This window comes from Chanodichthys erythropterus, chromosome 23 (genome assembly GCF_024489055.1).
Source record: "Chanodichthys erythropterus isolate Z2021 chromosome 23, ASM2448905v1, whole genome shotgun sequence".
NCBI classification, from domain to species: domain Eukaryota; kingdom Metazoa; phylum Chordata; class Actinopteri; order Cypriniformes; family Xenocyprididae; genus Chanodichthys; species Chanodichthys erythropterus.
The window spans coordinates 18,078,611-18,093,216 of record NC_090243.1 but is presented as its reverse complement, the minus strand read 5'-3'; the positions used below and the strand labels follow the sequence as shown (position 1 = coordinate 18,093,216).

Sequence of the window (14,606 nt, the reverse complement as noted above, 5' to 3'; positions counted from 1 at the left end):
CCCATTCATAGTGATATGTATATATTCATAGTCTTTTTTATATCTAAAGTCTTTGGTGTAGATCATGAATAAATGAACGTGATAAAATCTGCTTTTATTGGAAAATATTCAGATGACCTTTTCCTTGTCACTTTTAAGATCTGCACTGTTTTAAAGTGTGGATACATACACTGGAACACAACATGAAGCATTAAATCTGTCGTAAAAGGCTGTGAGGATGTGTTAAAGATGATATTCGCACAGTCTTTTTTCTCTCAGCACTCAGCAGCTGCACTTTGAGTGTTTCTGCCGTTTCTCCTTTCGTTCCACCTCATGAGCGAACCGTTCCAGCTATGCATGGAATGACCCCATCAACACCCAACACTCTCTCTCCCACATTCCCTCTCTCCCACTCGTTTGGCCTTTCGTGCCCTCCCTCCTTTTTTCATCCAGTCCCATCTGGTCTTTATTTGTCCAAAATCCCCCTGTTCTCTCGTCTTTTTTGCTCTGTTCAGCTTTAGTAGATACAGATGTGGGCTGTTTATTAGAGCTAAGCAACAGGAAATTCCCTGAATCTTTTGGGGCCCAGAACTGAGCGAGAAACAACAGAAAAGTAGAAAGAGAAACAAATCCAACCAGAATGATTTATGATTGAATAAAAACGTGGAAATGAAGTACATTTTTACATTGTTCTGGGTGTGTGGCTTTTTGAATATAGGATTTTTTTTTACTTGTTTTATGGTCCAGCAAGTGAAAATGGTTCATTTGGTCACTAAAACAGAACAGCTCTCCTCAACAACACATGATTTGAGGAATCTTTCAACGCTACAGGATGATACACAAACTGAACTTTAATTCTTAGTGCAACAGGTAAATTCCACTAAATACATGATATTTCATTTCCTGCTCCATTAATAACCAGCTCACTGAGTCAAAGAGAGAAAGAGGATGGTGTTGCATTCTGTTCTGTCTGTTTTCCTTCCAGGAAACACATCCTGTAGCTGGAGAAACGTGTTTGAAAGAGAGAGAGAGAGAGAGAGAGAGAGAGAGAGATGTATTCCAAAGTACTACCTACCCTCCCAGTTCTTCTGAGCTTTTCAGGGATAAAACACACACGCCCGCACGTGAACATGGGAAACTAGTTAGGACGAGTAATCTGAGATAAATGAGTGAGAAAGAGTGTGGGAAAGAACAAAAAAGCACAGAGACCGCATCACGCAGACATTCCTCAGGGTTCCCAGCAGGGAGACGAGGAGAAAAAACGTCCCAGCGCACATCTGCAGGAGAAAAGGGGAGGAACAGACAGGCAGCGAGACCTCAGAGCTGCAGACAGAGAAAGGACGACGCTTAAGGAGCGATTTAAAGAAAGCGTGCTGGTTTATGTGATGGCCTTGGAGGTCCAGCGTCCAGCCCTACGAGCAGCAGTGGCCCCTGACTCTGAGGAAGAGGGCTAGAGACTCCCGTCACCCCAACGACCCTCAAGACACAAGAATGAGTGGCGATGTCCTCTAGCTAACCCCTTACAGCGTTCATGCCGCTCCGCGTTTAGCGTGCACGTGTACCCGTGGACGTTTCAGGTATTTGAGAGGCGTATGGCCGTGCGCAGGCTGGTGGTGGTGGCGGCGGCGGTGGCCCTGCTTTCTCTGGTGCTCAACAACGTGGCGACATTCAGCTCCAATTGGGTGCTACAGGTGCTGGAGGACGGACGGAGGCGAAGTGTCGGGCTCTGGAGAGCATGTGCGCACGAGGACGCGCACACTCACGAGCCCACACCCTGCCAGAAACTCAGCTGGGGATCGGAGCTCGCGGGGTACCAGGAGTCACGCAGCACTGTCAAACGTGAGTCTCCATGTTACAGCTAGAGCGCACGCAACTGTGTGTAAGGGAATAATGTTAATACAACCTCTGCAGCAAATGAACAGATTTATGCACTTTTTAATGCACTTATACCCTTTATGTTACTAAACTTAACAGAAAATTTAAAAATATTATATTAATATTATAATTTTTAACGGATCATGTACATTCAATTAGAAATGTTACTAAACATCAATCAATATATTTTATTTATATATAATTTTAGTGCCAAGCATGATACAATATTAATGTCTTATTGAAAGAACTGAAAAAAGAAGACTTAAAATGTGACTAACTAGTACATAATGTTTAGTAGATAATTTATGTATGCATTCAAATATATTCAAAATGTCATTAATGTATACGTTTCATAAATATATTTCATATTTCAGTAATTTGCTAATATAATGTTTCATAGAATGTGAAAGTCGCCATGAAATCTGTTTTTTGGCTTTAGGTATGAATACGTTAGCCTTACTCTTAACAATAAGACAGTGTGCTCCAAAACATTGACAAAATTCGTATTTAGAAGATATAAGCGTTCAAAACTTATAGTCTCTCACTTCTGATCAACGATTTTGATGACATCACGCTGCACTTCAGCTTCTCATCAGATTTTCTGTCCAATCAAATGCTCTCTAGAATCTAAAGCGTCCCGCTGAAGCTGCGGCTAAAGTCAGTCACGTGATCACACATTTACTATTTTCTACATGGTGAATGGCACATAGTGCACTATATAGGGGATAGGGAATGATTAAGATTTTTTCCATTGAGATGAATGAAGTCTGGTTTCACATTAGTGTCACGTGAACTGCCGCAGCACACGCACAGTCTGCTCTGATCCAGAGACACGATAGCACAGTGCGGATCATATGTGCAAATCGCCGCAGACCACAAAACACATCGGACACATTTGAATTCTACACAGAAAGTGATATGGAGGAGATTAGGAGGAGAAAGGAAGATTAGAAGGAAACTGAGGCTTTACCGAGATCAACAGCTCTGGCCGAGCTGTGATATAAATGAAACGCTACTGGCTATTTAAAAAAAGGGGAGGAGCTGTTCGGTGTGTCCCAGCCGGTCTTCCTGTTTCAGTGGAAAATTACATCAACACATTGAATAATGCTGCACATTCCAAGGCACTTTAAAATAACCTTTAAAGGGCCTTTAAAATAACTTTCAGTAAGTAATTATTGAAAGTGTTACCCTGCCCCCCCAAAAAAACTCTATGTCAATTGTCAATACAAGATCTTGACGAAAAAGTGATGCAGCTCTTGATGGAAAAAAATGTAGTGATGTAATTTCCATCATAAGGTGCATCAATTTTTGCTCAAGATCTTCTATTGACAATGTAAGAGTCCAAGTCTCCTCCAGCACATCTTTCAATGAATTTAAGGGGTTAGTTCACCCAAAAATTGTGAAAATTATGTCATTTATTACTCACCCTTATGTCGTTTTACACCCGTAACCTTCGTTTGAAGGTCTTACAGGTGTGGAACGACATGAGGGTGAGTAATAAACATTATTTTCATCTTTGGGTGAACTAACTCTTTAAGGTGAAAATGATTCTTTATGCAACCATTCTTTCACAATTTGGGCTTGATGAATCTTGTTTTTTTCATCCTGGAATATGGCCATGATGTGTCTTCCTACATGGTTGTTTAAGAAATAAAAAGCTAAACACTCCATCAACTAGAAGAACTGCTGCCAAACATAACATTCTAGAAAATAACAATCACAGCAATAATGATCCAGTCTATCTTAAGAGTCTATCTTAAGTATTTGCCAATTTAAATCCAAACAGTGACTTTTTTGGCTGGGCAGTAAATATATATATATATATATTATATATATATATATATATATATATATATATATATATATATGTGTGTGTGTGTGGGGGGGGGGGGGTGTGTGTGTGTGTGTGTGTGTGTGTGTCACAAAAACATTTAGTCAAAAAGCGTTTAGTTTTTTTTTTTTTTTTTTACAAAGTACAGATTGTGAGTGTATTAACCACTTACATATGAATTGGATGTCTTAAAACTTTATATAAAACTTATTTAAAATACAGCTTTCTTTAAATCTGAGCTCTAGACTCCTCCTCAAATGAAGTAGATGTCTAGAGCTCTTTTTTTAGATGTCTGGCTAGTATTAAACCATGGCAACTATCACTGGAAGAACAACCAAGCAGAGATTTGCCGGCCTGTAGCATGCAGCCTGGCACGTCTGTCCATCTATCCTGATTTAGAAATAGGAAACGGATGGACACAGTGAAGGATTGTGGCTTTCAGGAAGTGACACCCACATTGGCAAAGTTGTGTCTTATGCACATCTGCAGCTGGATCTTCCTTACAATGATTCAGATGTTCTACCTACACACACACAAATACTCATCCGCTCATTCACACTGTAAAACTTATTTAAAGTTGTAAATAAAACAGAATATTGGATTTTTCAAGAAAATACTATTTTAGTCTTTACATTTCAAAATTTCATGTTTAATGCAATGCGTTATTGTTGGTTCTTTGTAATTATTTCTTGAGACTAGCAATTTCTGAGTGAATTTTTTTTCAGTGCATGTATATGTTGGCTTGAATCACTTTTATAAGCATTTAAGCATTAATAGTTATTTTTTCCTGTTTACAGTTCAGTTTGACATGATGCGGGCATGTAACCTGATGGCTACGGTGGCTTTGACCGTGGGTCAGCTAATCTTCCTGTTTGGGTTACTGGAGATAAGCCACATTACCCATGATTCTCAGTGGTGGGAGGAGGCCATCGCTGCCCTGTTCCAGTTAGCCAGTGAGTGTTTAAGCCTGTTTGTACAGTCAGTAACAAACACTAACAGCCCCTGTGAGGAGCTTCAATATGCCTGACAGAAATAAAACACACCCACCCTCAAATAACACATTAATTCTTCAATATCTAACCCGTCTGTCCTTAGAGATACGGTCTCTATTGTCCTGTGTTTGTTGTTCTGCATTTTGGGAAAGGAAAGATGGAGCTTTGAGGATCTATAACAGAACAAACATCAACAAAGCACAGCAGCCTGAGCGCAGCAAGACTACACACAATTCAACAGGAAACAACAGAGTCCTGGCCAAAGGCCCGCTGACAAATTAAATGAACTCCCATTGGGGACGTACACAGGCCTGTGTCTTCAAAACTTGCTGCTGATGTCCCATGAAAGTGTGCTGGCTGTGATGTTATCTCGTTTTATTGCGTGTGCACTTTGAATGGTTTGTGCATCCTTTCACCTACATGGATATTTAAATGCTGACTGTCAGGGCTTGACATTTACTTTTTTGCTCTCCAGACCCTGTGGCTAGTGGGTTTCTAAAGTTACTAAAAACATTTTCCATGGGGAAAACCTGCCATATAGATATTTTTCATATTATCTCATAATTCGGCAGCAGGTATATTAGGCTGCTGTCACTTTAAGACCTGATGCATGGATCCATTATACTGTTACACATGCGTTTTCTTTCTCAAATGTTTATGTTCACTTAAAATATAACTGACTGTGTTTAAGTGAATACTTGACAAGACTGGCATTTTGACATTATTTTTTGTGAATTTGGCGCAATAAAAAAGCGAAAAAGAACTCAATTTAGTACTAGGACGCGCAGTACCACGTCGAAATTCAAACGTTGAAAATATTCATCCAGAGCAAATGAAACAAGTGAGTGAGGGGAGGCGGGTTTGTGTGTCAACTCACTGTCAGAGAGATGAGAGAGTGAGAAAGCACAGCTGGTATTGTGTATCTATTCTGCAGTAAATAAGTATTGGAAGCATTTCAGATATTTCAGTATCGATATGTATCGAAAAATTTATATTTTTGTCAACACTACACTGCACTAAGTTTATTATTTCAGATGCCTTTTTAAAAGACTACAATTGAAAAATGTATATATTAAAATATATAGTAAAATTAAATCCGCCAAAGTGGCTAGTAGGAGTGACTGAGCAACCCTTAGCAACACTCAAGCAACCACCCAGAAAACCTTAGCATTCACCTGACAATGCCTTAGTAACCACCTAAATCACCCAACATGGCGTATAAATAATAAATAAATAATAGAACATTACAAAACACCAAGAACAGTCTAGCAACGCCCTAGCAACTGCTCAGAACACCCCAGCAACTCCATAGTAACCACCATGAACACCCTAGCAAGTGCAACCACTTAGAATTAAGTAGCAACTGCTCAAAAACACACTACAACCACCTAAAACACCCTACCAACCAACCACATAGCAACTGCCCATAACACCCTAGCAACGTCTTACTAACCAACCAGAACACCCTACGTGGTTACCTAACCCTAATCTCAACCACCAACCTAGAACACCCTATCAACCACCCAAAACACCCAAGCATTATGGCACCAACTTTCACACAGGCACCAGCACCACTCACGTTTTATTCATAAAAGTAAAAATGTAGTTAATAGGAATTCTTTGATGGCACCGGCTGTTTTCTTAACCTCAGGTCATTTTTTATAGCTACCCTGTACATTTCCTGTGTTTTAGAAAAAGTCCTTTTCAAGTTTCATCAAAGATGCCTGTGACTCCATGGTCTGGCTTTTGTGATGTTGTGCTACGATGGTGGTCTGCTACTAGTTTAGTATATCAGTACAGCTAATAGTGCGCACTACCCGTGAATGTGTGACAATAGTTATATTTAGCTAAACGGGGTCCAGAGCACAAGCGGCTGCCGCACAGCTCCAGAGAGCGACAGTCAGGCGCCAGGATATCCCTGCTCAGGACGAGGAAGTGTCTGTAACTACCTGTTATGCAAACCCAGAGCCGCAGAGGAAAGACGGGGAGGGGGTGTGTGACAGTAAGAAGTGGAGCAGCCGAGTGTCAGAGTTATTAGACATGGACTTGAACTGAAATTGATGATATTTTAAGAAGTACACACCGATACAGAAGAAAGAAAAGTGGACATATGTGACGCCACGGAGGAGCACGTTTCATCAGGACAGGTCTAGAATCTCCCAAAAGTGTTAGTGTGTGTGTGTGTGTGTGTTTTGGGTGGAGGAAACAAGTGTCCTGATTAACTGTCCCTGCAATACTGCGTCTGTTTACACAATCTCAAGGGACAGACTATGTCTGACCAAAATGAAAACAATTATGTCCTCATACTGCCATATAAATTATAAACAAGCACAAACTGCTTCCCTGAAGTAAACGGGGAAACCCAATCACCATCAAGTCTTTATAAACAAACATACGTATATCAGACTTTGCTTCTATAACATGCAGCACATTGCAAAGGCAATTTGCATAGTTTAAGTGTACTGACTAGACATTCACACAACGGAGCCACTGAACAGGGACTTTTCCCCAGACAGTTGCTCAAGGGCACAATGATGATTGTTCAAGGCTAGTTTCTTGTGTCCTTATCTTTGTGTTAATGAGAGTGAAAGCTTTAAAATAAAAATGGATAGTTTTGGCTCCGAAATCCGATTAAGAAACTTTCAAAGCCGTTGTAAGTAATATACACAGACATGTGACTGAACATCAGTTTAATTCCTACAGCGTAATGTTAAGCTAATGAACATTTACTTGTTTTTACCCCCGATGGCTGTCAGGAAGTCTAGCGCTGCATCCGAAATCGAATACTTCTCTACTATATAGTACGTGAAAAACAGTATGCGAAAGAGTAGTATGTCCAAATTCATAGTATTCGAAAAACAGTAGGTGAAAAGTACCCAGATGACTTACTACTTCCGGAAGTGCGCATCCGATGGACACTTCACTATCCCATGAGGCCACGGGAGAGGATTTGTGAATGGGGATGTAACTAACGTTGGTAGGTCATGTGTCAGTAACAACATGACAGATGTAGTACATGTGAATTAATTCATACGCATTTGTACTATATAGAATGTACTTTTTCAAAAGTCGTGAAGTAAATCTAAATTCAAATGTAGTACCTACTCAACAGTACGTGCTTTTGGATGCAGCTAATGACTGACTAAGGCCCTGTTTCCACCTGGCATTAAGATGAGATTTGGTGGATCGGATCACAAGTGGATGTTTTTCGTCTTCAAACCAAACAAAGTTTAAATCCCGTCTGGCTAGCATGTCAGTAGGCGGTCTTTAGTGGCTGTTCAAACACATTCGACCACATGAGCATTTCCACTTTGTTTTGAAAGCAATCCGGCTGAATGTGTTTTTGACAACCTCTGGAAGTGGTTGAAATTGGACAAGCTCAAAGCGTTTTACATCCCGTTTACACCTGTATTTAGCGTCGTCCACTTGTGATCCAATCGATCAATACACATCTTAAAACCAGGTGGAAACAGGGCCTAAATGTCATCAGTACAATCAGCAACCACCCAGAATACCCAAGCAACCATAGCAATAGGTGCATCCCAATTCACATACTTATGCACTATTCTATGCCATTTTGTGCGTTCGAACTGAAAATTCCAAATACACTTTAAATACATGGAAAATGCACTTAATTAATCAGAAAAACAAAGTGTGGAATGTTGGACACATCATGCACTCAACTGTCGCAGCTTTAAAGAAACTATATGTAATTTTTTGATTGTAATAAAGCATAAAAATAGTATAATATGTCTGCAGTTATTTAGGAAATATGCTAAGTTTACATACTTGTTTCTCCGAAAAACAATTCTATATAGCCAGTTATTCTACTGTGAAATGTGCGTTCCATGTCAGAATTTCTGTTTTTGTTTTGGTCTGTGTGATCCCGCCCACTGCCAATTTACCCAATATTTCAACACCCCGGGTAGCCAGTTAGCGGGAAACAAAGGGGACTGAAGCCATGGAAGCCAGCAAACGAAATGGGTCAGTGATCACAGATTCTATTGACCTAAAAAGCCTTGCATCCATCTAAAAAGCTTGATAAACAGATTTATATGTAGTGTAATCTACAGGACAGAATTAAATCCATTTGTTCAGACACTGATTGGTATATCTACTTTATAGTTATGATAGAGAAATTTCACCTCTGCTCTAGTCCATCATGACATCTCACCACAGTGTTGAACTAATTAAGTGAATTAGATAACATAAGTGTCAGAGTCTCCAATTACACACTGCAACTGAAACCGCACACCTGTTCACCAATTCAACTTTAAATACACACTGAATGCCACATGAGTGTAAATGAGTGAATTCAGACAGCTGTTTATATGACTGCGCTCTATGTGTGATGTTATGGTCATTTGCAAAAAAAAACTATTTGAAATATTATCTGACAAACACATTTCTAAAATTGGACTAGGGTGGATATATGGATGTGATGTGGATCAGGTTTGTAAACGTCATGTTTTTCATGTGTGTTTTTTAGACTACAGACTACAAACAACTAAATAGATCTGATATACCAAAATTTCTGCTGTCTGTCTGAACAAAATCGATCAAGAATAAACAGTCCATGAAAAAGAAAGTGATGGAGAGAGCAATGTGTAAGCAAAAACATCTGTTGCTGAATAAATTTACTCAAGCCTGTTATTGTACATCATGTTCTAGTTCAATTGTACGAGCATGTGTGAGTAAGAATCGTCAGATGAAACTGAATGAAACGGAGGGAAGGAAGGAAGAATGGAAGGATAGAGGAGAAAAGGAAGGAAAAGGGATGACATTGGGCCAAAAAAAGCTGCATTCAGAATAAAAACAGAAAGAACAAATGACTCGCTCGCTCTTGTTTCTGCCTAAATAAAACATACGCGTGTAACATGATCTGAATCCTGTAACTATTTCCATTTCGCTGCTCTCCTGCACTGAATTCATCTCACATCCTCTGCGTTCTGTATTTCTGGGAATCTACTGTTGTGTTTTTAGGCCACAGTTATTAATAACACATGTGCTCGGAGTTTTTACAGGAAGTTTGAGACGTACTACTCCTATTAGTCAATACCAGCCAAAACCAACTCAAATCAGTCAAAAGGAAAGGAGATTGAACTATTATTATGGTTATGATGAATTAAATGTTTCAGGTTCAGCCTCTATGGTCAGCTATGTGACATGCCGTCTAATACCAAGGAAAATAATTCGGTTTGTAAAAAAAAAACAAATACAAATGGTGTTTAAAGTAATGCACTTACAATATAATCTACAGAGAAACAGCTTCTAAACAGCTTTTAAAAGCAAAAATGTGTAGCTCAAAAAAATCTGTGCTCTCATGTAATTTCTCATTTCCATCACAACCAAACAAACTTCTTTAGAAAAACTTGGTCATGATCTTTATACTGTACATGATGAATACCTAATCAACTAAAAAAACCTAAAAAAAACAGTTTGTTATAGTCAGCATTGTGACATTTTTCCCAAAAGAAACAGCTATTTCCATTGGTAGTAGAATGAATTGTGAAAACTAAGCATTACATACCTAAATGAAGGCAGATATAAATGCGACTGGCTTAACTGAAGACCAACATGGCATACGTCAAGTGAGCATATCACAAGAAAAACAAGATATGACATTTTGATAAAAAACTATGTCAAAATAATTTTATATATATATATACACACACACTTATATATAAATAAAATGCACAATAGAGTTGATCATAATAAATGTGCAAATTTCACAAATTTTAAAAGTTAAAGTGTGGGTGGGGGACAAACTCAAAATAGAAAAATTCAGGCAAATTCAACATTTCAATACCCATATAAACTAGGAAAAGGTAATTAAAGAGATGTGGTCAAAAATAAATATATATATATAATCGCTCCCCAACATATGATGTCAAAAAGATCATTTTGAATGGGGAAAGTATGACATTCATCACCCTTAATTGCAATAAAATCCAAATTTAGGTAGGATTTGATTTGTTTTACTCTTTATAACCTATTGAAATTTAATGGTGATAACTGGCACAAATCGACTGATATTTTAATGATATTAAATAAAATTTATTTTGTATTTTAAACTTTCTTTTGCATTACACATTAAAAAGAGCTAAATCTATCAAATAATGTTATAAGTCTGTTTTTTTTTATTATAAATCAATTTTTATTATTATAAAAATTATAAAATATCTTCTAATAAATCATCCTTGGGGAGAGAAAGTTTTTCCTGTAGCTCAGTGGTTAGAGCATGGCACTAGCAATGCCAAGGTCATGGATTCGATCCCAGGGGATTGCACATACAACAAAATGTATAGTATAATGCAATGTAAGTCGCTTTGGATAAAAGCGTCTGCCAAATGCATAAATGTAAATGTAAATGTAAGAAAGTTCCCCTAATTGATGAATCAACCATAAATATACCTTAAAGAATGATGCTTTGGCTAATACTGTCCTGTCTCTCTGTCTCTGCAGGTTTTGTGCTGGTGATCGGTCTCGTGACATTCTACAGGATTGGCCCCTACACTCACCTGTCCTACTCTTGCTATGTAAACATCGCTGCATGCTTGTTCGCCACGCTGGCGGCTGCCATGTTAATCTGGAATATTCTGCATCGCCGTGACGACTGTCTGTCACCGCCTGTCATTGTCATCAGTCGATCTTTGACCACACCCTTCAGGCCACGCCTAGACAATGACTATGTAGAGTCACCGTGCTGACACACAAAGACACATCTCACCTGAGACAAAACACATGATGGATATTTAGATGGGACGGACACAAAAGCCCATGGAGAGGATTTCAGAAACTTTATGTGAAATTGATCTCTTGCCTAAAGGGATAGTTTACCCAAAAATGAAAATTTGCTGTTAATTTAACTCACCCTCAGGCCATCCAAGATGTAGATGGTCTTTTTTTCTTTAGTAGAACAGAAAAGAAGTTTTTGTGGAAACTGTGGTCCTTGGGGATTTGTATAATGCAAGTAAATTGCTACCGTCACTTTGGGAGTCAAAAAAATCATATACAGCTCCTGACAATACATTGAGGTCTTATGAAGTAAAACGATAGGTCTGTGCAAGAAACTGAACATTATTATCTGTAATCCAAAGCTTCAGTAAACGGTCCTGAGTGCGTCCACTTGTTTTTTTGACTCCCAAAGTGATGATAGCCATTGACTTGCATTGTACAAATCACCAAGGACTACAGTTTACGCTAAAAATCTTCTTTATTGTTCTACTGAAGACACCTACATCTTTGATGGCCTGAGGGTGAGTAAATATACAGCAAATTTTCATTTTTGGGTAAAATGTCCCTTTAAGGACAAGGGCAGTGATCATGTGACTGCAAAAAGTGGCTTCGGACTGAATGGAAGACTTTCAAAATTCCTTTTAAACAGAAGCAGGACTATGGATTGTGAAGTGACAGATAAAGATCAAGCTGGATCTTGACACGTTTATGTTCATAAGTGCACTTATGAGAAAGTAGAAGCACATTCGTATCCACATGTATCTATTATAATTCTATGAAACACGGAGCATCAGATTTCAAAAGAAGTCTAGGCATTGATTATTGCTCCCATGTCAACTGAATTTAGTCATTTACAGGCCGGCATGGAATCTGCACTTTTATACTTTTATACACTTTTATTTTCTGTGCTAATTTAAGAGGAAAAATCTACAGAATGGATTTAAATAGATGAATTTCACACCTATTTTATGTCCATTTCCAAATCACATTTTACTTTAAAATAAAAATATATATATTGCATAAAGAAAATTAAGTCTATTTTAGGACTATTTGAATTTCAGCTTTTCAGGGGGTAATTTTGCTTAAATTTGCTTAATTGCTTAATTTTGTTTAAGCAAAATATAATCTTTTCTTTACTGTGAGGAGATAATACACCCAATCATGGTAAAATGTGTTAAACAGAGCTGATATTATCAAATTATTTCTAAATATTCAATCTAATATGTGAGAGGACGAGATGGAAATCTGGTGGAGCAGATTCTGTGCAGGTCTGGGCATTTGGTACCAAAATTATTTTAGTGACTTCTGCCTGTTCATTCATCTCCAAGTGACAATTCATCTGATATTATATAATCTACAAGACACCAATGAGGAAACTCTGCATTGTAACCATTAAGGAGGAGATGATCTGAATCTGATCATAATTTTATGATAAACTGGAACTATATCAGTTCAGTATACAGTAGACACAATATTTGTTAACCTGTGCCTGTGGTACCCATATATGTGTATAATACAGAGGTATATTAATTATATAATTAAAATTTCACATTTCACACTGAGCGGGACTGATATAATATTATTGAAGTAATAAACAAAGCCATTCAACACACAAAAGGGTTTTTCTGGGATTGACTGTGTGTGTGTGAGAGATCAGTGAGCAGAGTCAAGGACAGTCTGAATGAGAGGAAATGAATGGAGACACACACACACACTCTGTGGTGACCCCCTGATTCCAGACTGACACTTGAATTATGATAACATGAGGCTAATGTTAAAAAATATTGTTGATAATAATAATAATTGTAGCAAATCATGATATTAGACTGATTTCTGAAGGATCATGTGACACTGAAGACTGGAGTAATGCTGCTGAAAATTCAGCTTTGATCACAGGAATAAATTACATTTTACAATACAGCTTTTACAATAGAAAACAGTTATTTTAATTGTAATGATTTTAAAAATATTACTGTTTTTACTGTATTTTTTTAAGACTTATAAAGTAAATATTAGTACTTATAAAGCACATATTAATGCCTTATTCTGCATGACCATATTCTACATCCCTTAATCCTGCCAATACCTAAATTGAAACGCTACAAAAACTACCTTACTAACTATTAATAAGCAGTAAATTAGGAGTTGATTGAGGGAAATGTTCAAGTTAATAGTAAATATGTGTTCCCTATACTGACATGTTACCAATGGAATTGTACAGTGGCATGAAAAAGTATGTGAACCCCTTGCAGAATCTGTGAAAATTAGAATTATTTTAATAAAATAAGAGGAATAATGTTATTTTTTGTTTAGTACTGTCCTGAGTAAGATATTTTACATAAAAGATGTTTACATTTAAGTTCACAAGACAAAACAATAGCTGAATTTATTAAAATAACCCCATTCATAAGTATGTGAACCATTGAATCTCAATACTGTGTGTGGTTACCTGATGATCCACGACTGTTTTTATGTTTTGTGATGGTTGTTCATGAGTCTCTTGTTTGTCCTGAGCAGTTAAACTGAGCTCTGTTCTTCAGAAAAATCCTCCAGCTCCTGCAGATTCTTCAGTTTTCAAGCATTTTTGCATATTTGAACCCTTTCCAGCAGTGACTGAATGATTTTGAGATTCATCTTTTCACACTGAGGACAACTGAGGGACTTAAACTAAACTATTAAAAAATGTTCAAACATTCACTGATGCTCCAGAAGGAAACACGATGCATTAAGAGTCGGGGGGTGAAAACTTTTGAATAGGATGAAGATGTCACAATTTTTCTTATTTTGTTTAAATATAATTGTTTTTCATTTAGTACTGCCCTTCAGAACCAACAGAAGATACTTGCATGTTTTCCGGCAGAAAAATTAAGTACAATTTACCTTGATATTTGAATTCAAAAGTTTTCACCCCTCTGCTCTTAATGCATCGTGTTTCCTTCTGGAGCATCAGTGAATGTTTGAACCTTTTTTAATAGTTGTGTTTGAGTCCCTCAGTTGTCCTCAGTGTGAAAAGATGAATCTCAAAATCATTCAGTCACTGCTGGAAAGGGTTCAAATATGCAAAAATGCTTGAAAACTGAAGAATCTGCAGGAGCTGGAGGATTTTTCTGAAGAACAGAGCTCAGTTTAACTGCTCAGGACAAACAAGAGACTCATCAACAACCATCACAAAACATAAAAACAGTCGTGGA

At 37.7% G+C, this 14,606-nt stretch overlaps 2 protein-coding genes across 3 annotated transcripts in view; one reads left to right on the top strand and one right to left on the bottom strand.

The window, feature by feature from the left end:
* ift140 (intraflagellar transport 140 homolog (Chlamydomonas)) overlaps positions 1 to 14,606 on the bottom strand; it is a 35,743-nt gene that overhangs the window by 11,179 nt on the left and 9,958 nt on the right. The window lies entirely within an intron of this gene.
* tmem204 (transmembrane protein 204) lies at positions 1,028 to 13,702 on the top strand. The gene is made up of 3 exons (XM_067377315.1): positions 1,028 to 1,818; positions 4,483 to 4,638; positions 11,143 to 13,702. The coding sequence occupies exons 1-3, from the start codon at positions 1,572 to 1,574 to the stop codon at positions 11,385 to 11,387; spliced, it is 648 nt and encodes a 215-aa protein (XP_067233416.1). The 5' UTR covers positions 1,028 to 1,571; the 3' UTR covers positions 11,388 to 13,702.